We start from the raw sequence: 26743 nt of genomic DNA, 5'->3' as shown, positions 1-26743 counted from the left end.
AACCACACATGTGAGGTATCGCCGTGATCGGTAGAGTGAGAGCAATAATTCAAGCCCTTGACCTCCTCTGTAACTCAAAACATGCAACCTGTAGAATTTTTTTAAACGTCCCCTAAGGGTAAAAGTTTGTCACCAATTCCACGAATTTTCAGCTTTCAGCGCTGACGCACTTTGAATGACAATTGCGCGGTCATGCAACACTGTACCCATATTCAATTTTGCAAATAAGTAATTTATCTCCTTCACTGATGTATGCTGATGAGGCTGTACTGATGGGCTGCACTGATGGGCACTAATAGGCTGCACTGATGGGCACTGATAGGCTGCACTTATGGGCACTGATAGGTGGCACTGATGAGGCAGCTCTGATGGGCACTGATGAGGAGGTACTGATGAGGCTGCACTGATAGGTGGCACTGATAGGCGGCATTGATGGGCACTGATTGGCAGCACTGATAGGCACTGATGAGGAAGCACTGATGGACAGCAGTGATGGGTACTGATGGGGCTGCACTAATAATCAGTGCCCTGATTATCTGTGTACATGTCCCCTGTCAGGATAACCAGTTAATGGCTCTCCTCTCCTCTGACAGAGTGTGAGGAAAGTACTGCCGATAACCGTCAAGTCTGTTTACACAGTGATTAGCTGTGATTGGATACAGTTGATCACATGGTAAAGGCCTCCCTCTGGTAGGATCACGGGTCTCAAAGGGAGCATACAATGCCTACTATGTGTCACTGACTGTAGGTGTTGCTACAATCGACGTCTGGATTCTGAACCATCTCCATCCAAGGCCACAGACTCAACATATTATACTAGTAAATGCCCCGTTATCCTCAACCCAGTCCTCTCCTGAATCTAGGGCAGGGACTGCCTTCTCTTGGGGGCAGGTAAAACTGTTGGAGCAATGGGAAGACGCAGATTGCTGTCAGTAGAGTGGGTGCTGGTAAAAACTATTTACTGCCATGCACTAAAACAGCAGTTCTAGCAGCAGGGTGGCAACTGTATGCCAGAGCCAGAGAGAACTCCTAGAGGGCCAGAGACCAGGTAATCTTTACTGAAATACAGAGTGGTATGTTGATACTTTTTCTTACAATTTAGGAATTGATAGCCAGAAGGTCTTGGATGTGGAGATAAGTACTGTTGATCTGATTGTGAAGACATTAGAGTGTGGATACTGGCAGGGATGGTTGCTCTGATGCTGTTAAGGTGGGTGGGCTGGTGGCTCTGCTCATGGTTAGGGTTAACTGTGGTTGACTCTGCTCCTGGTTTCCGACATAGGCTGCTGATGGTTCTTGTAGCATGATTGCAGATGGATTTGGTGCTGGTTTCTGTGGCAGGGCTGTGGGTGGACCTGGTGCTGAATCTAGTCGAAGCATGGGTTTTGGTAATTTTGGATGTTGTAAGTGATTAAGGTTTTGTTTGTCATCATTGCTGCTCAGCAACTGCTGTCAAGTTGTCCCTCCATGAGAGGTTAATACTGGTTCTAATATAGATCTGTGAAATTACTAATTTCTCTGAGTTTACTCAAGTAGTATCCCTGTTGAGCCCTGATGAATGGGGGAGTGGTATTGCCCCCAAAACATGTTGGCTGTTTTTATATGATTTTTTTTTTTGATTAATTAAATCTATCTTGGATTGATTTGAGCTACTATACGGTGCCCATTGAGGGAAGCTTTGCTGTGTGAGAGCTGCATCGCCAGAGCAATGAAATTTTCCTTCATATGACTTTACATGCAAATTTGAAAGCTCCCAGTGACTTTTTTTAGCATGCTGGCAGGGCATAGCATAGCTAGCAAAATATGGGAATACACATAAGATGTAAATACCAAATAGAACTAGCATTAGAGCTAGCTGAATACTTTAGCATTTGTATAGAGTATAGTGTTGATCAGGAAGTATTTATTTAATCTATATTACCACTATATTACCACTTACCTCTTAGAGAAGCCAGGTAGATAATCATCATGGAAAGAGTGGCAAGAGATACTTTCACCAAGATCACTGCTGGCTTGACAGCTTAAGTCCTGCCAGGACTAAAATTATGACAAAATGACGTTAGAGTTTTTAGGTCCCAAATAAAGTCCCTACTTAGTGTTTCATCTATTAATAAAGCTAAAGCTCGCAATACATGGATTGAAATTCAGCTATATTAGCAGGGCCCAGACAAATTCCAATCCATGTATGGGTAGGCTGGTTGTACAGAAGTCGATCCATCGACTTCTGTACAACCAGTCTGTCTGGTTTTTCCCGATCATTCAGTGGCTGTGTGGCAGTGGCAGTGACTGGCTATAGCCTGCAGCACTGACCGGTGTGTTCCGATTGCAGGGATGGCAGGGGTGCCTCAGTGTCTCATCCCATCAGAACACAATACCTCGGTGGGAAGGATGGGGGGATGGGGTATCGGGTAATTTTTTTTCGTTCAACCTGCTGGTTGAACAAAAAAAAAGATTATTGTGGGCTGCTTAAAGTGTAATTAAAGGCAAAGCTTTTTTTTAAGTTTTGGATAGTGTGGAGAGAGAGATTAGAACCCCTCTTAGTTTCTATTGCTTTCTATGCCCCTGTTAAAGGGATTCACCATCTCCATTTGTTCTGTTTACCATTATCATTGAATGTGAAAGTAAAAGAAGATCTCAATTTTTGGGTTGTCACCAGAAAAGTAATTGAAGGGAAATTTTCCAATGGGGACACTAGTTCTGGTGACCTGGGGGCCCCAAGGAATTCTTTTCATTTTCAGGGATTTCCGCTCACTTCCTGTTTGGCTACAGGACAGCAAGTGATAGGAAATATCTGCAATGGGACACAGATGGTGAATAAAAAAAAATCCGACAGGAGTTATTACCCCCACCACCACCACCACCACCACCACTCTATCCAAAATGAAAAAAAAAAAAGTTGTGCCTATAGTTCTACTTTAAGGGTTTAATTAGCACAGCATATTAATTAGTATCTACAAAACATTTGTTACATTTTAGGAAACATATAGAATTGTTAGTTGTGTTGAAGCAATACCCTGAAAGATTTGTCCTAAATTCCTCCTGTAAATAACAGTACACTTCCTAGTACGTAAGGGTGCGTCCTGTATTTAAAGGGTGTCTAGACACTCCTGCACTGTAAATTCATATATCTGAGTGTGAATGCTAGTTTCCCAGGATTTTGATTGAGTCTTGTCGATGGGCAGTAAAGATCTCTGGAGCAGGGAGGAAGGTAAGTATATAGGTAACATTGAGAGGGGCTTTAAAGGACAAATTTCTTAAAATTGTATAGAAACAGAGACTGTTGTAAGCAGGAGCATGCTTGACCCCAGGCAGCTGTTTGAGAACACCTCTAAATATATGGTAGAACTGTTATGCCCCGTACACACGATCGGACATTCCGACAAAACCGTGGATTTTTTTCGGACGGATGTTGGTTCAAACTTGTCTTGCATACACACAGTCACACAAATGTTGTCGGAAATTCCAAACATCAAGAACGCGGTGACGTATAACACGTATGTCAAGCTGAGAAAAATGAAGTTCAATAGCCAGTGTGGCTCTTCTGCTTGATTCCGAGCATGCGTGGACTTTTGTGCGTCTGAATTGTGTACACGCGGTCGGATTTCTGACAACAAGCTCACATCCAACATTTGTTGTCAGAAAATCCTATTGTGTGTACAGGGCATAACAGTTGCAGAGGATGCATTTTCTATGTGGCCTTGTAGGATGGCTGGAGTCCAGGCTGCAAGACCCATAATTCGGGGTCCTAGTGCAACAAACTGCATAAACTTACATTTATATAAGATATATACCACATTAAATTCATGCTGAACTTTTCTCAGCCAATTTTGTAAATACATATATTTATATATTGAAGGGTTAAATAGTCTAAAATAAAATATTGGTTCTTTACAGAAATATAGCAATGAATTTAAATTGACATATAAAATTGCTATAACAAACCTCAGACATGCTGGAAGAAGATCCTTTGTCCCCATCTTCTGAGGGACAAATAGCATCCATCCGCACTAGCCTCTGGTGTCTAGATTTTGTGTGCTCTTTTCGCATCTGTCCAAGAGAAGAAATGTTACAAGTAAAGCTGCAGAATTTATATTATGAGAAACTGGAACCCTCCCTAAGGCCCCTTTCACACGGTCAGACCGTTCAGGTCCGCCTGTCAGTTTTGATGGCGGACCTGAACGGGTGCTCCATGCTAGTCTATGGAGCGAAGGATGTCAGCGGTGACATGTCCGCTGACATCCGACCTCGTCCGATCCGCTAAAAGCAGACGGATGCATCTACGTTCATATCTGTCGCTGGTGGATCGGATCGGGTGAGATCTGATGAAAACGAACATGTGTTCGTTTTCGTCCGATCTCTCCATAGAAACCAGCAGCGCCTGACAAGCCCCTCCCCGCTCAGTGATCAGAGAGGGACCTGTCATCCGCCGGCTCAGCGGAGATCAACGGAGAGATCTCCCGCTGAGCCGGCGGACCAAGGCGGACTTCGTGGAAGTGGATCCGCCTCGTGAGAATGAGGCCTTAAAGAAAAAAAAAAAAAAAACTGACCAGGCCTCTTGCACCTTTATCACCCCCCCAGTCACCTTCTGGATGCCTCCTTTCAGGGATTGGCTGAGGCATGATATATATTCAACTGTTCATTTGAATCTCCCAGGCCCATGCTCTGGAAACTTCTTTCAGAAGCATGGGGAAGCTATCAAAAGCTCAGATCAGGAAACCCTGAACAGACCAACACAATCAATTACTGCTCCCTTCGCTACAGTGGGGCCAAAAACTTTTTTTATTTTCCTAGCAGCCTAGCTAGGAGGGTGCTACACAAGCTTGACAGCAGGAAGCTTAATGGGGCGTACACACGGTCGGACTTTTTGGCTACAAAAGTCCGACAGACGCTGATGGACCAAATCCGGCGGACAATCCGTTCGTGTGTGGGCTTCCCCGGACTTTCAGCGGACTTTTCCAGTCGCAAATCTGACGGACTTTAGATTTGGAACTTGCTTCAAATCTTTACATCGTAACTCCGCCAGACCCAGAAATCCGCTCGTCTGTATGCTAGTCCGACGGACAAAAACCCACGCTAGGGCAGCTATTGGCTACTGGCTATCAACTTCCTTATTTTAGTCCGGTGTACGTCATCACGTATGAATCCGTCGGACTTTGGTGTGATCGTGTGTAGGCAAGTCCGTTTGTTAGAAAGTCCGCCGCAAGTCCGCCAAAAATCTGTCAAAAGTTTGTCGGACGGGCTGTCGGACTTTTGTAGCCGAATAGTCACGGTGTGTACGCCCCATAAGATATCCTTTAGTTGAGAATGCTCCAGAAGAGAAAATTAAAAAGTTAAAATGTACTTTTCATTTCTGAAAAATCTGTAAAGGCCCATTATGCTGCTGGTGTTTATGGACTATAATGTCACTGGATTGATCAGGGTAAAACAGTCTCTCTTGAACTGTTAATAACTTGAGAAGCATCAGTGAATAGCTAGTCATCCCTGATGATGTTTCAGGACCACAGTGATCTTTTTCTAAAGTCTTTTCATACTTGCTCTACAGAAACAATAGATGCAAAGAAGGGTGCCTCATTTTTTAGACACTTGAATTCAGCATATAAACCTTTCTACTGAAGCCACTGGGACATGGTGGTGATGGGATTTTTAGTATGCAAGAATAGAATATCATCCAAAACAATGGCCATATTTGGGAGATTTAGAAAACTTTATTCATGTTCAAATTCTGGAGAATAACAACTATTTTACTCAAATGATATAAATAGGTACTTGGTGCCAGTCTAACATCTGTAGCACTGTCTTTCACTTCTCTCCTTCCTTAATACCAAACAGAGTGGAAGTTCCCAAAATGTCTTACTTGAAATTAGCAATCATGAAAATGTCTATCTTGAAATTAGCAACCATGTGCAAGGTGTTAAATGCTTTGGAAATGATTGGCTAAGTTATGTTATTTAGCCCGCTGAAATTATTGACTTTGTGAAAAAGTCAACACCAGCTGGAGAAATACATGAACTAAGCCTTTTTATTGATTTCCTCGTTATTTGCTTAGAGAAAGGTATAGAAGATCCATTGTATGGCCAATGGTGTGGCGGTGTCTTAGGCTGACATTTTTAACATGGAGAGACCCTGGAAATAACTTCTGTGCTCAAGGAACTCTTGTTAATATTAACTTTATCAAAAGTGCACAGTATATTAGTGTTATTGTCACTTAGAAGGATACTCTTTACATATGTGGTCATTGGGAAGATCCCCCATTACAGATAGCTACAAAGATCATTGTTGATACTCATCTGAGTGGAAAAAAATTCTCATTGTCCAAGGAGACCTGATAGGGAAGAGGAGAGGAGTGGCCAGGTAAATGGTATTTTGTTGGTCAGGTAGAGTTATTCAGGAGGTATGGGTATAAGAAAAAACTTGTTGATAACAAGTAGCTTGCCATATAGTATGGAAACACAACTGATGAGAGGCATGTAGTATCAAATTATAAGAAAATATATAGATTCAAATGTAATTATTCTGCATGTAAGCAAAAAGTGAGAACTAGAAGGCTACCTTCCTATTACTTTGATGACAAAGGGATCTTTCCCAGTGCTATAAAGGCCAAGGTATTGTGCTTAACAATGACCGCATCACTGTTCACAATGCACAGGGTTTGTGTGGTCTGTTTCAAGGCACAAAATTTAAGAAGTATCCTATCTTCATCAAAGAGTAGAGAGAAATGGCAGCCATTCAATTAGTGTATGGCATCAAAGCCAAGTGCTTACAGGTGGACCAACTGATAACAATTGAACAATATCTAGCATAACTTTCCCATCACACTAACAATCAAATTATATCAGTAAACATTCTTACATTTAATAAAACAGAGGTCTCAGATGGGTATATTTGCAAACACTTTTGAAAGCTGCGTTGCCAAGTTATTGTGTTTTTGGTAAGTCAATCCTATTCTAATCTAAAATGGTACCAATGTTAAGACTCCTGCAAGTGGGTTTGGGTTGTTCTACAAGATACTTTCAAGCCCTGACACTCAACTCGTAAGGGTAGGGTGCTGTTGTGGTCCATGTTTCCTTCCTCGCCTAAGACCGTCCTCCCAGCGCCATCCGTCAGGTCCCACCATTATTAATTTAGTCAGCGATCACGTGACGTCCTCAGGGAGATTCGTTTCAAATCCCTCTGAGGAAGTCACATGATCGGTGATGAAACATGTAGGGGTGAGACCTGACGGATAACGCTGGGAGGACGGTCTTATAAGAGTTGTATGTATGTGATGTTATACAGAGCCAGAGCAACAACATATAATTGCGGTTTTTATATGGTTTGAGAGGCATATATATAAAAAGGCAAATGTGAGTTTTAAAGTGAAATTGGATGAATAAAGAGTTTTTAAAGGATAAAGAAAGCACTATTGCACATTTTCTGACTTTTGCATGGGGCTGAGTGGGAGAGAGGACAGGAAAACATCCAGAAGAGAGGTTATTTGTTTGCAGAGTGTCATAAGCTGTCAATCTGAGCATTTAGTGGAAGAGCATGGTATATTTTGTATTGTATGCAAGTAGCACTTATTTAAAGTGATGTAAGTTTACAAAGGATAAGGCACCGTAAAGTTTTTTATTTTTCTACATGTCACACTAAGCACTTTGAGGTCAAGGAGGAACCAATTGGAGAAAACAGGATATTTGATCTAACACAGAATTCACATTGGATATTGGAAGATGCACATAATATAAAGCTAATATCGACCATACTTGATAGCAGGGTCAAACAAATGAGGGGAGAGTACAACTATACTGGGAAATAAATAAGGGAGGAAGAAAGACACAATAGTTTTTTTTGTATGGACTATTGCACTTTGAGGACTTTTTGCTCTAATTGGATTTATGAAATAAAAGGGGAATAGCGCTGCACTGATATTTTGAATAATATAAGTACACATATGTATATGAGTGTGTTAGAGTGATGGCAGCCGTTTACTTCCATAGGTTACTAAAATAAGACACTATTAAGGGCCCTTTCACACGGGCTTTCCGATCAGGTCCACCTGTCAGTTTTTCAGGTGGACCTGATCAGACGCTCCATTCACCCCTATGGGACAGCGGATGTCAGCGGTGACATGTTTGCTGACACCCGCTGCTATCTGATCCAGGGGCGGATCCAGGGGGGGGGCAACAGGGCAATTGCCCCCCCCGAAGCACACACTGACACTCTGAAATTGAATGTTATTTATATCCTGCCGCTCCGCTCCGGCCGCTGTGCCGGCCCGAGTCTCTCTCTCTCTCTCATGTGCCGATCATCAGCGAGAGAGAGACTCGCGTGTGGTACGGGCGGCGGCGGGCGGTCAATAACACTGAAGGAAGGAGGTGGGTGGAGCCTCTTCCCTGCACTCGTTGCTAGACGCCAGGCGGCCCTGGCGTTAGCAACGAGTGACGTCAGTCAGGTCAGCGTCAGTCACACTCTCAGCCGAGCCGACAGGCGGCCGGTGTGAGTGTGACTGTGATGTGACACAGCCTGCCCTGGAGCGGCGCCTCCTAATCCGATACATACAGCAGAGTGAGTCTCAGAGAGAGCAGACAGCAGCCAGTAACTCAGTGAGTGTGGCTGAGTCTGTGACACAGCAGGCAGCCTGGAGCGGCGCCTCCGAGGAGTCCTATCCTATATGATACAGCAGACAGCTGAGCTGAGTGTCCGGCAGCTCCGTGTGAGGGTGGGCAGGCAGGCAGGAGAGAGAGCGGATTGGACGGGCGTCTCCGTGTGTGGATGGGCGGGTGAAACTAAGGCTAAGCAGGCTAGGTGTGTGTGGGGGGGGGTGGCTGGCCAATCAGTGAGCCGACGGGCAGGGGAGCAGAGAGATGACATCATCTCTCACCGCCCCCACATCTCTGCATTAACTTCCGCTCTCACTGTGCAGGTAGCGTGGGCAGCAGGGAGATTACATTATCTCTCTGCTGCCTGTCTCTGGGACAAGGAAGCAAGAAAAAAGCAAAACACCACCTTACCTGGCACGTGACAATCCGCATCTAGTGGCATATGACGTGGCAAGTGACAATCCGCATCTAGTGGCAGATGACGTGGCAAGTGACAATCCGCATCTAGTGGCATATGACGTGGCAAGTGACAATCCGCATCCAGTGGCATATGACGTGGCAAGTGACAATCCGCAATGTGTGGCATTTGACGTGACAAGTGACAATCCACAATGTGTGGCATATGACGTGGCAAGTGACAATCAGCATCTTGTGGCAATTGACGTGGCAAGTGACAATCCACAATGTGTGGCATATGACTTGGCAAGTGACAATCAGCATTCAGTGGCAATTGACGTGGCAAGTGACAATCCGCAATGTGTGGCATATGACGTGGCAAGTGACAATCTGCATCCAGTGGCAGGTGATGTGGCAAGTCACAATCCACAAGGTGTGGCAAGTGACAATCCGCATCTAGTGGCAGGTGTCAATCTGCATCTGGTGGCAGGCAAGTGACAATCCACAAAATGTGGCAGGCAACGGTGGCAGGTGACACGCTCGGGGTTCCCACTGATTCTGCATTATGGTGAGTTGAATGATTTCATTTTATATTACAATGTAATAATAGAAATAATGCGCTTCAATCATCCTGACACCATAACAACCATGGTGCTGGGATGATTAAAGCACCAACAACAGCCATTTCCCCGATAAATTGTTCGCAAAAAAAATGTATATTTCTGGCAGTGCCCCTCCCGAGACTAGGCTCTGGATCCGCCCCTGATCTGATCCTATCATGTCCGCCAAATCCAGAAGGATGGTGACCCTATTTTCCATCCGTCTGGCGGATCAGATCGGATGGGATCAGATGAAAACGGACAGGCAGTCCATTTTCATCCGATCTCCCCATGGAGGAGAGCGGGACTCTGACAGGTCCATCTCAGCACAGTGAGTGGAGATGGACCTGTCATCCGCCTGGTCAGCGGGGATCCCCCCGCTGGGCAACGCAGAGTCCATGTGATAGAACCCTAAGAGAACTTTTGGACTCATAATTCAGAAGAGATATACAGTATGTATATTATATTGTTCACCAAAAATATTTGTGTTCCCATTCTCTTTTCAAGAAGCATAGAGTATATTTACCTTAATTCACTGGGACACCCAATCACTTTATTTAGCCTATTCTTTAACTCATTTCAACAGGCCAAATCTAGTTCGCCAGTAGAACTGTATTATTCCAATTAATCTCAGAAACTAGAGTACCAAATATTAACCCTCAGAAAAAGAAATTTGACACAGGCGGATGGAAAATGACCAAGAGTTGCACACAGTGTTGTTTTTCTTAAAGCTAGATTCCCAAATTATCTGTTAATTATACATTATGAACTGGGAATTCTGGTATAAACATCTAACTCATGTGAGAGATATGTAAAAGCAAACATAATTTAACCAAGGACCAGCCAAACTGAAGAGCAGTATATTGTAGGATCTCATTATCTCTCCTAGCATTCACTCACTACATCATGCACACCAGACTGGTGCTGGTTGTATGATATTTTAATATTAACCACTTGCCGCCTGCCATATAGCAATATGACGTCAGCAAAGTGGTTTCAATATCCTGACCGGGTGTCATATGATGTCCAGCAGGATATCAAGCCTCTGCGCGCCCCCAGGGGCGCGCATCTCGGCGATCGTTGTTGCGGTGTGTCAGTCTGACACATCGCAACACCGATCTAGGTAAAGAGTCATACGAAGACTCTTTACCACGTGATCAGCCGTGTCCAATCACGGCTGATCACAGTGTAAACAGGAAGAGCCAGTGATCTGCTTTTCCTCACTCGAGTCTGTCAGACACGAGTAGAGGAGAGCCAATCGGCTGCTCATCTGACGGGGGGGTCTGTGCTGATTGATTATCAGCGCAGCCCCGCCGAGGATGCCCACACTGGACCACCAGGGATGTCACCACCAAGGATGCCAATCAGTGCCCACAATGGATGCCAATCAGTGCCCACAATGGATGCCAATCAGTGGCAACTATGGGCATCACTGATTGGCAGGCATTATTATTTGGCACTGATTGGCATCCATCCGTACCATCAATAAGTGTACATCAGTGTCTCTATCAGTGCCCATCCATGCCCATCCGTGCCACCTATCAGTGCCCATCTGTGCCACCTATCAGTGCCCATCTGTGCTGCCTATCAGTGCCCATCCATGTCCATCCGTGCCGCCTATCAGTGCCCATCCGTGCCGCCTTTCAGTGCCCATCAGTGCCACCTATGTTTACCCATCAGTGCTGCATATCAGTGCCACCTATCAGTGCCCATCAGTGCTGCCTATCAGTGCCCCATCAGTGCCGCATATTAGTGCCCATCATCAGTGCCGCATATTAGTGCCCTTCATCAGTGCTACCTCATCAATGCCACCTCATCAGTGCCGCCTTATCAGTGCCCGTAAGTGCAGCTCCATCAGTGCCCATCAGGGAAGGAGAAAACTTACTTATTTACAAAGTTTTGTAACAGAAACAAAAAAAATAAAACCTTTTCTGTCTTTTTTTATTTGTTTAGCAGAAAATAAAAATCCCAAAGGTGATCAAATACCACCAAAAGAAAGTTCTATTTGTGGGAACAGAATGATAAAAATTTAGTTTGGGTACAGTGTAGCATGACCGCGCAATTGTCATTCAAAATGCGAGAGCGCTGAAAGCTGAAAATTGGTCTGAGCAGGAAGGTGTATAAGTGCCTGGTATTGACGTGGTTAAAATTCTAGAACTTAAAGCTACTTTGTCATGGAAACTGTGACAGTGAATTCACCTTGGGCACCTGGATGATCCCTATACATACAAAACACGTAGTTTCCAGTATATAATTGTGATGCTGACATAACTAACCATATGAGACTGCAGATGTGCTTCCAAACTTTGTATTTGTTGCTTGAATTCTGAGTTACATTCAGTAAGATCCATAACCTGCTTTCTCAGCAAATCCTTCTCTGCCAGATAACGGGAAATCTCACCTTGAACCATGTCACGAGCTCTGTATGCCTGTAATAACAGTAGAAAAATAAACATTTTATGGGATCATAATCGGTTTGCTTCCCATGAAGTCCCCACCCTCCTCATGTAGTAGCAGCTCCAGTTCCTCCATTTTATTGACTAGGCTCTTGGCATTTGTGAACATTCCCCTGAGCCTGTCTTTTTTCAACCTTACCAACTATATAATCAGTTTACTTACAGCCCAACTGCAGCAAAACTTTATTTGATTTTGGATAGAGGGTGGGGGGGGGGGTTAGAATTTCTGTAAGGGTTTAAATTTTGTCTGCAAGCCCACTGAAGACATCTGCCCTTAGCTAGTAGTAGTCACATTTACTTGGATTGTTCTGTAACGTTGAAGACATTTCACAGTTTTCTTTAGTTCTAATGAAGGCCCCTTGAACCACCTTTAGGGAAAGGGACCCTTGACTGCTGGAAGCATGGTATCACTGTGGGTGGCTACAAGACCTGAGGTGAGCCTGAACTCTAGGAAAAGGCCATGTTGAGGCACATCCAACTGCTCTGAGGAGATTCAGCTGTCACAAGAGTTGACCACCCTCCCGCCCGTTGTGAGTTTTTGTCACAGCTTTATTGGCGGTTTTGACCTTGCCAGCAATTGATGTTGCTTTTTGGGCTATGCCCTCAAGTTAAATTTTGGGGTCAGTCTAATGCCTGTCTGGCACTGATGGTAAGGACAGGCCTCTTAGACTATGTGAGTTTATGTTTATTGGTGCACACGGTATACTATGACTGGCATGTTGTTTGGTAAATTCTGGGGTCAGTCTAATGCCTGTCTGGCACCGATGGTAAGGACAGGCCTCTTGTATTTATGGGTGCTCATGGTATACTGTGACTGGCATTGTTTGGTACATTTGGAAAGTTCTACTTTTGAAAGTTGAAAAAAGCTGTGGTCTTGCCCTATTTCCAATATAATCAGCTTCTGTCTTTTTGGGGGGCAAGGTATTGGTTTATTAGTTGGTCATAAATGAGCCTATGCTTCTCAGCATTTATGAGTGTTGTGAGTGTAATGAGTGTTGGGAACATTCCACAATAACCAGCACAGCCACACAGGTAACTCACATCACAACCCAATCACCATGTAATGTGTCAAGGCAGAAGTTGATTGATTAAAAATAAGCCCAACTGCTCTGAGTTCAGTTTGAGCATGGTTCAGCAAACCAAAAAAAGTTTGGATGCCGAATCTGAATCCCACTGAAATCAATGGGAGCTGAATCTGATAAATGGGGGTGTAAAAAAATAGCATGGGGCACTTCCCTTGGGAACGTATATCAATGAATAAAAAATGCATAAAAAATCCATTCAGCCAGGAGCAGTGCTTTTTCTAAATATGTAAACATTAAATTCATTTAAATAACGGGTGAATCTCTGTGATGCACAGAAAGTGCTTCAGCAGCACTGACATTTACAAAGGAAAAAAGTTCAAATTGATGGCAAATGACTTGTCATTGCTTCACTTTTTCTGTAGCACATCCTACAGTAAGAATGAAAAAAAATACCGTATTTATCGGCGTGTAACACGCACAGGCGTATAAAACGCACATTCATTTTAAGAGGGAAGTTTCAGGAAAAAAACAAAAAATTTTAAATAAATAACTTTGAAGCAAAATAAGGGTCAGTGCCCATCTGCAGCCTCACCATTGCTATCAATGCAGCCTGTTCAATGCCTACCTGCAGCCTCGCCATTGCCTTCAATACAGCAACCTCAATATTGCCATCAATGCAGCAGCCTCACCATTGCCATCAATGCAGCCTCATCAGTCCATATCAATGCAGTCTCACCATTGCCATCAATACAGCCTGATCAATGCCCATGTGCAGCCTGACAAGTACCATCAATGCAGCCTCATCAGTCCACATTAATGCAGCCTCACCATTGCCATCAATGCAGCAGCCTCACCATTGCCATCAATGCAGCCTCACCATTGCCTTCAATGCAGCAGCCTCAATATTGTCATCAATGCAGCAGCCTCACCATTGCCATCAATGCAGCCTCATCAATGCAGCCTCACTATTGCCATCAATGCAGCAGCCTCACCATTGCCATCAATACAGCCTGATCAATGCCCATCTGCAGCCTCACAAGTGCCATCAATGCAGCCTCATCAGTCCACATTAATGCAGCCTCACCATTGCCATCAATGCAGCAGCCTCACCATTGCCATCAATGAAGCCTGATCAATGCCCATCTGCAGCCTCACAAGTGCCATCAATGCAGCCTCATCAGTCCACATCAATGCAGCCTCACCATTGCCTTCAATGCAGAAGCCTCACCATTGCCATCAATGCAGCAGCCTCACCATTGCCATCAATGCAGCAGCCTCACCATTGCTATCAATGCAGCCTGATCAATGCCCATCTGCAGCCTCACAAGTGCCATCAATGCAGCCTCATCAGTCCACATTAATGCAGCCTCACCATTGCCATCAATGCAGCAGCCTCACCATTGCCATCAATGCAGCAGCCTCACCATTGCCATCAATGAAGCCTGATCAATGCCCATCTGCAGCCTCACAAGTGCCATCAATGCAGCCTCATCAGTCCACATCAATGCAGCCTCACCATTGCCTTCAATGCAGAAGCCTCAATATTGCCATCAATGCAGCAGCCTCACCATTGCCATCAATGCAGCAGCCTCACAATTGCCATCAAATGCAGCCTCATCACTCCACATCAATGCAGCCTCACCATTGCCTTCAATGCTGCAGCCTCAATATTACCATCAATGCAGAAGCCTCACCATTGCCATCAATGCAGCAGCCTCACCATTGACATCAATGCAGCAGCCTCATCATTGCCATCAGTGCAGCCTGATTGATGCCCATCTGCAGCCTACAGGGGACAGGGAGGGGGGCGTGATGAGCACCGACAGATTACATACAGTGAGAATCTCCGATGATAGACAGAGCAGTGGTCCAATGGCTTCTCAGGAGACGGGACTTCCTATTACAGAGGCTGCCAAGTAAACAGGAGATTCTCACTGTATGTAATCTGACAGCGCTTGTCCCGCCCCCCTCCCTGTCCCCTCCGAGGCAGCTAAAATTGAAGTATTGGCATATAACAGGCACACGCTATTTGCACCCGATTTTCATGGTGAAAAAGTGAATGTTATACGCCAATAAATACAGTATGTTGTTTGGGTCTAGAATGGATTTTAAGGGGGTACCTAAAAAAAAAAAAAATAAATAAATAATAATAATAAATGTGAGGTACCCCTAAAAACCCATTCCAGGCCCTTGATCTGAGAATGCTTCCCCCTCCTGAACTATATCAGGCCACATGCCCTCAGCTTGGGAGGTACCTTGTTCTCCTTTGGGATAGCACCTTGACCCCGTGTTGCTACTGGCCCGCTGGTTGTTGGGGTCTGTGGGTGGGGCTTATCGGAATCTGGATGTCCTCTTTAATAAGGGGGGCCCCCCCAGATACCACCCCTCCTGCCTACGTGAATGAGTAGGGGACACATAGTTCTACTCATTCACCTATAAATAAGGACACCCAAAAATGTAACCAGTCATTTATTAAATAAATGTCCTTCCTTCAATCACGATGCCCTCCACTCGCTGAAAAAAAGTCCCAAGGGTACCACTAGCCAATTGACAGTTCCCCAAGCTGACATCTGCTATATAAGGGAAGCAGCAAGGATTGTGGTGACATCACTTCCCACATATGGCCATGGCAATGCTGCCAATGTGTGCCCACCAGTACTGCCAATAAGTGCCCATCAGTGCTGCCAATCAGTGTCTCCTCATCAGTGTCGCCTATCAGTGCTGCATACTAGTGCCCATCAGTGCAGCCTATATGTGCCTCCTATCAGTGCAGCCTTATCAGTGCCCACCAGTGCCTCCTCATCAGTGCAGCCTATCAGTGCCGCCTCATCACTGCCAGTCAGTGCAGCCTATCAGTGCCCATCAGTGCAGCCTTATCAGTGCACATCAGTGAAGGAGAAAAATGTTTGCAAAATTTTAAAATAAACTATGAAAACATTTGTTTTCAGTCTTCAGTCTTTATTCGTTTATTTAGCAAAGTAATCCCTCTACTTGTGTGAAAAAATGATAAAAATTTTGTATGGGTACAGTCAGTGCTGTCTCTTGGCCTAGGCCGACAAGGCCCAGGCCTAGGGCGGCACTTTGCGGGTGGGCATCAAAAAAGCGCACTAAAAAAGCACACCCGAACCGTCCTCCCGCTTCGCATGGCTGCCTCCCGCACATATACAGTCCCCGGGTTTGCTGTAGCGCGGCACTTGTTATGGGCAGTAGGAGTGTATGGAGCATATTTGGCCAGGTGGGGGGGGGAGGGACTAGCGCCCCATAGAGCCACCAGTGACTGTCTATACAACTAGTGGAGCTTAACTGTCCGCCTACCCCCCACTGGCATCCTTACACGTTTAAAAACTTCTCCCCAGGCCGGGGTCAGTCTGTGTCCAGAGGAGGAGAGCAAGGAGGACGTGGGGAACCCCAGGCAGTGGCGTCACTATGGGGTTTGGGGGGTGGAACGCACACGGTAACACTTTCCAGGAAGCAGTTGTATTGGGAGTGCCGTCGAGCCCCCCCCCCCAGCGGTGAAGTGGTGACAACGCGCTGCTTCTCAGCTAAAGACAGGTACTGGCACTGACAGGGGAGAGGTGGGCTGTCGTGTTTCCCCCTCACCCTCAGCCGCGCAGGATAAGAGAGAGGGCTCTTTTCAGATTCCCCACCCAGCTTCCTGCTCGTTTTTTCCCCTCCTCATTTGGCACAGCGGAGGCCAATAAAAAGAGACTAGGGGAGCATCATGGGACATGTAGTCCCAGAAGATTGGCATCCCCATTGTTCTTCAGAGGGAGCTACACCCCCCCCAGCATGCACTCTGCTGGGGGAAGAGAGAGAGATCCCAGGAACAAGCTGAGGGAGTGATTGCTACTTTGTAGCAGCCAGTTACAGGAGACAGGAAAACGAAAGAGAGGACTGTGCTGGGGAAAACCAGAGAGAACGCCACGCTGCCCAGCACCACCAGAGAGAACGCCACACTGCCCAGCACCACCAGAGAGAGCGCCATGCTGCCCAGCATCACCAGAGAGAACGTCACGCTGCCCAGCACCACCAGAGGGAGCGCAACGCTGCCCAGCACCACCAGAGAGAGCGCCACGCTGCCCAGCACCACCAGAGAGAGCCCTACACAACACAGGGTGAGCGAACATCCAGCCAGAGGGATCACTGCTGCTGGTTCGCTGAGTCTGGTAAGAGGGCCTGTCATCCATTATGCATTGCTGATCCCAGGGACCGGGGGGGAGGGGTGACACCATGTTTTACCGCACCAGGTGACATCCGATCTCCCCATAGAGAACAGTGTGGCTCTGACACGTCCGTCTCAGCACAGTGAGTGGAGATGGACCTGTCATCCGCCTGCTCAGCGGGGATCAACGTACTGATCCCGCTGAGCTAGCGGTGTCCTTCAAAACGAAAAGGGGCCTTACAGTGTCGTCTCAAGAGATAATTTACAAGAGCGTGTTTAGGGGTAGAGTAGGGGTTGGGTGGAGCAACTAGTGGTGAGTAACTCTTCAGGCCTGGCTAGTGGCTCATAACTTGAAATTTTGAGGCCTGCATTGTACATTCACATCGGTCCTTGCCCTTAAGGAGCTTACAAGTAGGCACTTGGTACCCACTTTTAATGTACAAAAAGGAAGAGGTGGAGCTTTAAGAGAAAAAGGTGGAGCCTAAAGAGGAAGGGGTGTGGTTGAGAGATGACCGGGTGGGTCTTAAATAGAAAGGGGTGTGGCCTTGACAGGAAGGGGTGGGTCATATTTAAATTAGGAGGTGCACGAGTTTAGTCAGTCCTAGGGCAGCACAAAACCTAAATACACCACTGGGTACAGTGTTGCATGACCACGCAATTGTCATTCAAAGTGCGACAGCGCTGAAAGCGGAAAATAAGGGGGTGAAAGTGCTCAGTAGGCTAGTAATTAAAGTGTTACCAAACCCAGCACTCTGCATTCACTATATCTGGTCTCCCATAGCACGCACTACACAGAACATGGAAATATAAACTGCTAAATGTCTTTTCTTATCAGCAGTCTTGTGACTTCTATCAGTGTTTGGTTAAAGCTTGCAGGAGACGTTTTCATTCTCCCCTGATTGTCCTATGAGGCTGCAGGACCCCTGACCCTCTGTCTGGACAGTGCTGATTGGCCCTGTGCTGATCACATGCACTCTGCCAAGTAAAAAAAAAAACCTCTCTAGCAATACACACCAATACATGCCCCCAAGGCTCTGTTCTATCAGCAGATAGATTGGGAACAGTGGAAGAAGGGGAGGTTAAGAGAAGACCGGATCAAACAGCCTTTTTACACAATGCAGAGATTAACCCCTTAGGCTCCAGAGTGACCAAAAACCAATGTAATTGTATTTTAAAGATGACTCCAGGCAAACAGCTAAACACACAAATGGAATACATATATGGGGGTTGGGGAATTATATTTCTGCCTATCCAGCTCTACCACATAGCAAAGTCCTATTGGGAAGGACAGGAGATCTGATTTTATCGCCACTTTTTGGTTTTTGCATGTGCATTTCCTCACATTTGCAATGCATTTGCAGTGCTTTTTAAAAATGTTTTTCTATATTTTAATTTATTTCTTAGTAATTTGCACTTACATGCATTTGCATGCATTCAGTGCTTTTGCAGTGCCTATACATGCAGTCACATGCATTTTGCATTTATGTGCATTTACAATGTGTTCCGATGTGGAAAAAATGCAGAATGCTGTATTTTTTAAATGGACTTAAAAGCACTGAACTGGTGAAAACTAGGCTCATTGAAATACATTCATTTCCTTGTATATGCATTTGTATTGCATTCATACTGCAGTTAAAAAGACTGACTGACCCCATCTCTCTGTCACTATGCTCTCTTCTCCTATCAGCGTGATCCTTGCTTTTCAACTAAACTGGTTAATTCCTTGTGCTGCTTCTCCCTATCCCAGTGTGATCCCTGCTGTACAAGGACTGTGAGTGGCTGATACCAAGCCAAATTCCAGTTCTTACACTTCTTGCATTTAAAACAAAAATACATTAATGGTAAAACAATGAATCAGGAGCTGCATTAAATCATGCATGTTATATTTGCATGGAGTTCAGCTTTACACAATGAATCTTATTGTTTAGCCTGCTTACACAACATTCAGCTGTGCTATAAAATATTGCTAAAATCAGAATCTGATTAGTACAGCCTTTCTCAACCTTCTAACTCCAAAGGAACCCTTGAACTAATTTTCAGGTCTCAGGGAACCCCTGCTAAAATCAATTCACCAGGGAATAATGCCCCTTACATTTGTAGCCAGTGAGAAGAATGCCCCCATTACAGTGGTGGTCAGAATGCCACCCTTACTGTCAACTAACAAGATCATTGGTTCCTTACCGCTGGTTCTGCCAAGTGACACTGGCCCTGGAACTCAATGAACCCCTAACAACCTAGGGGTTCGGAATGGCTGATCAAAAAATGTAATTGGTGCATTGCTGCTGGTTCTACTAAGTGGTGTTAGCTCTGGAACTATGCGGGCACCATCAAATGTGGGAGGCCAATCAACTATAGTTCAAGGAGCCCCTAGAAACATCTGGAGGAACCCTAGTTGAGAATGGCTGGTCTAGTAGCAAAAAGGTCAACATTATAAAACTACTTTGCTTCAAATTCAAATTTTTGCTACTAAAAGTGGAAATCTAATTTAAACCATAGAACGAAGAAAAGGACGGGACTACTGTCCCACTAAGCACTGCGAAAGACTCTTATATATGTGGGCACCTGGTCACGCTCGTTTTGCAGGTCAGACACTTGATCGTGGAATGCTTCTGTCTTTTTTTTCAAGATATCATAGTTAGATTGCAAATGACGACTCTCTTGAAGCATGGTCTCCTTTTCCTTCTGCCACTGGAAAACAAATCATATCACAAGTGTCACAGTGCACCCTGTATCAAGCTAAATAGCTTTTTTAGTTTTGGATAGAGTGGAGAGGGATTAGAACCCCTGTTTTATTGCTGTCAGTGCCTCTATTAGGGACATTCACCCTCTCTATTTGTCCTGTTTACCATTTTTACGGAAAGTGAAAGAAAATACCAAATTTTGGGTTATCCCCAGAACAGGAATAGAGGGGAAATCTTCCTGGGGACACTAGTTCTAGTGGCAACCAGGGATTCCCTCACTTTGTAGAGATTTCCTCTCACTTCCTGTTTTGTTTATGAGACAGAAAATGAAGGGAAATCTCCCCATTGGGAGACAGATGGCAAAAAAAAAAACGTCGGGGTTCTATCAAAAAAATAAAATAACTTTAGTTCTACTTTAAAGTGTAAGCATAGCCAAAATGTTTTTTTTCTGGTTTGGATAGAGCAGAAGAGAGTTAGAACCTCCATCAAGTTTTAGTTGCCATCTGTGGGCCCACTTGGAAGAATAACCCTCTGTTTGTCTCTGAACATTGTCCGTGAGAAAGAAAACAATGGGAAAACCAAAATGTTAGTTACCAGAACAAGAGGCGAGGGTAAATCTTCCATTGGTATACATGATCAAGTGACAGCTCGGATTTTCTATTACTTTTTTTTAGCTTTCCTTTCACTTACTGTTGCGGCTTCTGGAGAGGAAGTTAAAGTATATATGGTCATAGCATACACTTTCATTTTATAATACTAACATTGTAATAGCAGTACAAAAAGGGGCGGCCCATCCATTAAGGGCACACGGGCGTCGCCCCCCTATCCATGCGTCTGGCCCCTTGCAGGACGCCAGATGCATTAATTCCAATGGCAGGGGTGTTTTTTGCAGCACGCTTAGGCTTAAAAATAGGGTGGGCTCAGGATGCAGAGCACTGCGAACCGAGCCCATCCAGTTGTGTGATGATAGCGAATGAATATTTGCTATTTTCACGCTGAATCTCTTCCCTGCCAATCAGGAAGCGGGTCTGAGACCCGTTTCCCAATTAGCTGACAGAAGAAGCGTTCCGGTTGGCCGCCGAGGAGTAGGGATGAGGGGGAGGAGACGGAAGCTGCCGAGCAGGGGGAGGGGAAGCTGCCCATGATGCCTACTGCCCGTGATGTCTGTGGAGGAGAGAAGGGGAAGCCGCCCATGATGCCCACCAACCGTGATGCCTGCCATAGATGGGGTAAGTGCTTCGGACCCGACCGACTGACCGACCGGACTGGGGAGAGGGCTGGCTGTGGGTGCGCTGTTTGCCGCCCCCCCAAAACAATTACCACCAGCCGCCACTGAGTACAAACAATAGTTATGTTTGACAATCCAATATAAGATTACTTGACACATCTCCTTTTCATGTCCTGAGTTCTGCCTGTCTGCTGGCCATGTATTTCCACATCTTCCTAGATTCCCTGCATGCTTGCAGCTTCTTTTCTGCTCTTTACTTTTGATTTCTAAGGACTACAAATCCACCTCCTGAAACCCCTCCTCTCAACACCTATGAACATAGATACCCTTTCAGGGAAATCTCTCCTATCTCTCCTGTGAAACCCAAACAGCAAAAAATAAGATTGTAGAAGTTTTAATCCTCACCTACGTAATAAAAAATTGTTTTGTCAAAACATATACTTTAAAACTGAAGTTTGGGTATGTTTCCATTGATCTAGTTCGGCCAAATGTAACTATGAATATACCATATCTGTGGTATTCCTCTAGAAGTTGGGGTTTACCGTAGTAGACACCCCCACTGCAGTGATCTCCACTTGCTTCTGCCCTGCTGCATTGCAAACACAAGAGGTCACTTGTTCAGCATTGGCACCATTCAGAAAAAGATTTGCATTTCCTCAATGAATGCAAAGTGTTCCCTAATTAGTAAAGGTTGAACAGAGAAGTAGGGATGTCACAATGTTCATTGCATTGGAGGAAATTCATTGGTGCTCTAGTTCAACACTCCTACAGGAAAGACCTTTCTTTGTATGAAGAAAAAAAATGTTCTAGTCTTCTACAGAGTATATTGGGGAGATAAGAAGCAGATAGTTCATACGGAATCAAAAAGGCATCAAGATCATATCCAAACAAAACAGATTTCAGTTTTGAATGGACACAATTGGGTTGAATCTCTTTCCAGCCCTTTAATTTTTTCAAAAACTGCAATAATGAAATTTCCATGCAGTTGTTTGAGTTTCTTCCCTATCCTACATGACCGTAGCAAAGGTTTACTCTCTCGGCGATAGACTTCCCCGTTACTTAGTTGTTTTGCTTCCTGTAAAATCCACGGATGAACTATGAAGCCACCAATTAAACTTTCAATGGTTATAGAGTTGGTCATTGTGGAATATTCTAGTGGGGTTATATGACTTATGCCAGCTATACATGGAGAAAAGTTTGGCCAGTTCCTACTGAACCAGCTGCAATTGGAGCCATGGTTGGCCCTGTCGGCACCCTCCTGTTTGACTTCCTTTTATCTGAAAATCAAAGGCGCATAGGAAGGGGGGGAATATTGGCCAAACAGTGGATGCATCTAATCACAGTCATTGTTCAGATATTCTGACAGCCGAGGATGCCAGCTGTCTGAATACAATATCCAGCAGGAGCGATTCGTCCATCCAGAGGTTTAGCATGAATAGGCAAATCAAGTGATTTCTTAAGATGTATGGCCAGCTTAATATAGTCTTTGATAAATATAGCATGCAAGAAGGCACCCAGTGATAAAATATTTAGAATGGAGTTACCATAAAAATAAGGCACTACTTACAATATGACACACTCTTATGTGTACTGTCACTTCTTCCTTCTCTGGAAAAAATAACAAATCTACCCTTTTATCGGCGGGTACAAAATGGAAGTATGGCATTTGCAGCAGCCATGACACAATGGGGAAAGGGCGAGGGGCTTAGTAGGAAGGACAGATCTGTATACCCCCTTGCACACATGGGCAATAGAGTTTAAACTGTGGTCCCGCCCGCATACAGGAAAGAACATTTTTGTTTATATTTATTTATTTTATATAATATTTAATATTCTGGAAAGTTGAAGTAAACAAAAAAGGTGGTCGCATACCATAATTTCAAATGCCTCTCCAGCTGCTATCTTCTTTTTGGCAGCACAAAGCTGAGCTAACAACTCTTCGGAACTTGGTAAAACCCCATCTGAGCACTTCTTTATTTCCAGCTCTGCCTGCAAGCATAAATATATGACAAGGAAAAAAAATTCATTACCAGATATGCACTGTTATTTAGTTTTCTAAAGCCTGTGTATGCATAAACTATTTCCACCGTACATCAGAAGGGAATCTCAGTCCCTCCCACTGCAATCCTTAGATTAGAGAAGGAGAGTGGAGGGGGGTCATGTGACCACAGAAGATATTTAGGATTATATTTTTTTTTTAAATGACATTCTGTACTTAGAGGAGTTCCAGCCTGGGGGAAAAAAATTAAAAGTCAGCAGTTACAAATAATGTAGCTGCAGACTTTTAATATAAAGACACTTACCTGTCCAGGGATCCCGCGATGTCAGCAGTCGAAGCTGATCCGTCCATCGGCTCCGGGTGCAGGCGCCAGCATCTTCACTAAGGATAACAGGAAGTGAAGCCTTGTGGCGCAAGTCGTGCTGCGCTTTCTTGTGGCGCGAGTCGTGCTGCCCGCTGTCTTCTGGCACCTGTGTGTCTCCCAGAAGGCAGTGGGTAGAAGTAGGAGGGGCCGGAAATTGCGTAGATAGCCGCACAACTATTGCAGCGATCTTACCCAGAAGTGGGAGCGGGGGGGGGTACCTGGATTTGAGAGGTATCCACTCCCCCTGAAAGGTGCCAAATGTGTCAGCAGAGGGGGGAGGAAGCAAACAAGCGTAGCTTCCCTTTTTGGGTGGAGCTCCACTTTAAAGTGGGAGTAAACCTAGAACCCACTTCTAGTTCTGGGTGGACGTCATATGACAGTGCACCTGGATGGCCGCTTCCACGTGCCCTTGGAGCGCGGTAGCGCTGTGTTGCTAGGACATGGCGCAACGCTCATCTCTGTAAAGAACCGCTGAGACACGGCTCTTTAACCATGTGATCGGCTGTGTCCAATCACAGCCAGTCACATGTAAACACGGAAGTGCCGGTAATCGTCCCTCATCGCCTCACACTGACAGAGTGTGTTGCAAAGGGGAGAGCCGATCAGTGGTATCTCCTCGCAGGGGATAGCAAGAGATGTAATCAGGGCACTAATCATCAGTGCCATGAATACAATAAAGTGCCAGAAGTGCCAGCAACCAGTGCCCACCAGTGCCACCAATCAGTGCCCATTAGTGATGCCAGTCAGTGCTGGCTTTCAGTGCCCATTAGTGCCGTCCATCAATGCCCAGCAGTGCTGCCCATCAATGGCCATCAGTGCCGCCTATCCGTGCGGCCTATCAGTGCCCATCAGTGGCACCTATCAGTGCCCCCCAGTTCCACCTATCAGTGCCCATCAGTGCCACCAATCAGTGCCCATAAGTGCGGTATATTATTGCCTCCTCATCAGTGCCGCCTAATCAGTGCCCATAAGTACCGCCTCATCAATGCCCATAAGTGCCACCTTATCAGTGCCTATCAGTGCAGCCTATCAGTGCCCATCAGTGCAGCCTCATCAGTGCACATCAGGAGAAAAATTACAAATTTACAAAATTTACTGACAGAAACTAAGAAAAATTTTATTTATTTTTTTGTAAAAAATAAAAAACCCAGCAGTGATTAAATATCACCAAAAGGAAGCTCTATTTGTGTGAAGAAAATGATAACAATTTCACATGGTTACAGTGTAGCATGACCGCGCATTTGTCATTCAAAGTGTGACAGCACTGAAAGCTGAAAATTGGCGTGGGCAGGAAGGGGGTGAAAGTGTCCTTTATTGAGGTGGTTAAACTAAAAATAAAAGAAAAATGTATTTTTCATGCAATTATAAATATTATATTATTATTATATAAACATATTATAAGGGCAATGCTTATGTCTGCAATCTTTTGTGTAGCCTCTCCCTAGTTCTTTTACTTCCCCTGTAATATATGGGCAAATTAAATAAAAGTCTGAGACTACCGTTTATTAAGGCTACAACTGGTTGTGTCTGCAGTCTCAATTGTGGGTACATAAAGATTTTGACCCGTCTGTGTACTAGTAAGCCAAAACCATTCCACAGCAGTTTATGGAGTATAAAATATATTGTATCCAATGCAGATTGTGAAGCTATTCTACTATTTTTTCACAGAAAGGACAGGCAAGGCCCATTTCAGCTATTACATACAGGATGATGGGAAATTAAAGTGCACATGTGCCCAGACTATTAAACTGTTTACACATTCCTAACTTAAAGATTTTAAATGTAGGGGATACAATCTAAAAAAAAACTTTGTTTATAGATTCCTAATAGCTTGAAGATTTTGAATGTAGGGGATGTCCTAAAAAACTTCAACTACGTTTCTAGCATGTATCTCCTACATTCAGCTTCTCTTCCACAACACCGTTTCTTCCACTTCTATTACTGGCAATTGTCAGCTGTCACAATGAAAGCCGAGAATTGTTATGTATTACATAGAAGTTGGGGCTGCCAAAATGCAACTGCTTCTGTGTAAAATGACACTTGCTGATATTTTCCAAGTGTCATTAAAGTGGAGTTCCACTCAAAAAAAAACTACATGAACAATTCTAAAAAAAAAGATACAAAAAAACATTTGGATATTTTTTTTTTTTTTTACTCACCTCTAAATGCCTGTTGCTAGGGGGTCCCTCGTAGTCGTCCTCTTTCAGTGCCTGGGCTGGTGACATCACTTCCGTCTCGGCACAGGAAGGGCTCAGCTCTGCTCCCTCCCTCCTGTCAATCATCTGGGACCCAATACAGGTCCCAGGTTACTGAGCGGCCAATCACGGCGCGCGGCACCGCTCGCGCATGCGCAGTGGGTGCCAGGCTGTGAAGCCACAGCCCAGCGCCCACAGTTGCAATGCCGGCACCGCTGAACGGAGGGGGAGACGAGCGGGGCTTCGATCCCCTGCATCGTTGGACCCTGGGACAGGTAAGTGTCCAATTAAAAGTCAGCAGCTGCAGTATTTGTATCTGCTGACTTTTAATTTTTTTTTTTTGACTGGCCCTCCTCTTTAAAGCCTAACTAAGTAAAGTTAAAAACAATCACTTGCAGTGGTGATGCACCCGCACTCCAAGGGTTGACTGTCCGTTTAGTCTATGGGAGAGTTTTTGCACTTAACTGATCCTCCACTCCCCCAACACGTGGCGGCACGCCTTCAAACACTGATGGTGGACTGTCCCTTGGTGTCATCACATCCAATGCAGGGCTATGCATTGGTCTTGATAAGGTCAGGACAATAGACAGCTAGAGGGGGGGGGGGGGGGGGGGTCCTGCAGAGATTGGTCTAGCAGTACAAAGGAATAGAGGATTGGGTAAATAGATCTTCATTTCTATGTCTCCTAGACCTAAATTAGCAGTAAAACCTCACAGTGCAGGCACAGCCACACTGCAAGGGATAATCTTTACATTTCCTGACATTGGGCTTTAGGACTGAGAGATAAGTGATTGCCTGACTGTAAATCAGTCAGCTCTTGGTCTACCCGTGGTCTCTTAAAAAGTTTAATCCATATGCAGTACTGTGTAAATGTTTTAGGCAGGTGTCACAGTATACTGTGACATCTGATCTCACTTTCCTTACTCTGCACTGGGAATGTGTCTCAAAATGGTTTTAACTAGTATTTAGGCTATGTATATGGCTGGAAGACAAAGGGCCATTTAAACTCATTCAGAACTAAAAAAGTGTCTAAAATAAGTGGACCGTCGCCTCAAATGA

The 26743-nt window shown here is 44.9% G+C and overlaps 1 protein-coding gene across 3 annotated transcripts in view; it reads right to left on the bottom strand.

Moving 5' to 3' along the window:
- The window catches only part of CARD14 (caspase recruitment domain family member 14), a 159233-nt gene that overhangs the window by 50675 nt on the left and 81815 nt on the right, over window positions 1–26743 (bottom strand). For all 3 annotated transcript variants that reach the window (XM_073608188.1, XM_073608192.1, XM_073608191.1), the window contains exons 7-11: window positions 22999–23115; window positions 19780–19905; window positions 11851–12003; window positions 3943–4047; window positions 1940–2037 (exon numbers count right to left, since the gene is read on the bottom strand). In XM_073608188.1, the coding sequence (XP_073464289.1) occupies window positions 1940–2037; window positions 3943–4047; window positions 11851–12003; window positions 19780–19905; window positions 22999–23115 (599 nt within the window). The remainder of the gene's footprint in view (window positions 1–1939; window positions 2038–3942; window positions 4048–11850; window positions 12004–19779; window positions 19906–22998; window positions 23116–26743) is intronic.

This window comes from Aquarana catesbeiana, linkage group LG12 (genome assembly GCF_042186555.1).
Source record: "Aquarana catesbeiana isolate 2022-GZ linkage group LG12, ASM4218655v1, whole genome shotgun sequence".
NCBI lineage: Eukaryota > Metazoa > Chordata > Amphibia > Anura > Ranidae > Aquarana > Aquarana catesbeiana.
Note: the sequence above shows the minus strand (reverse complement) of the source record. Positions and strands in the feature narration are given on the sequence as shown.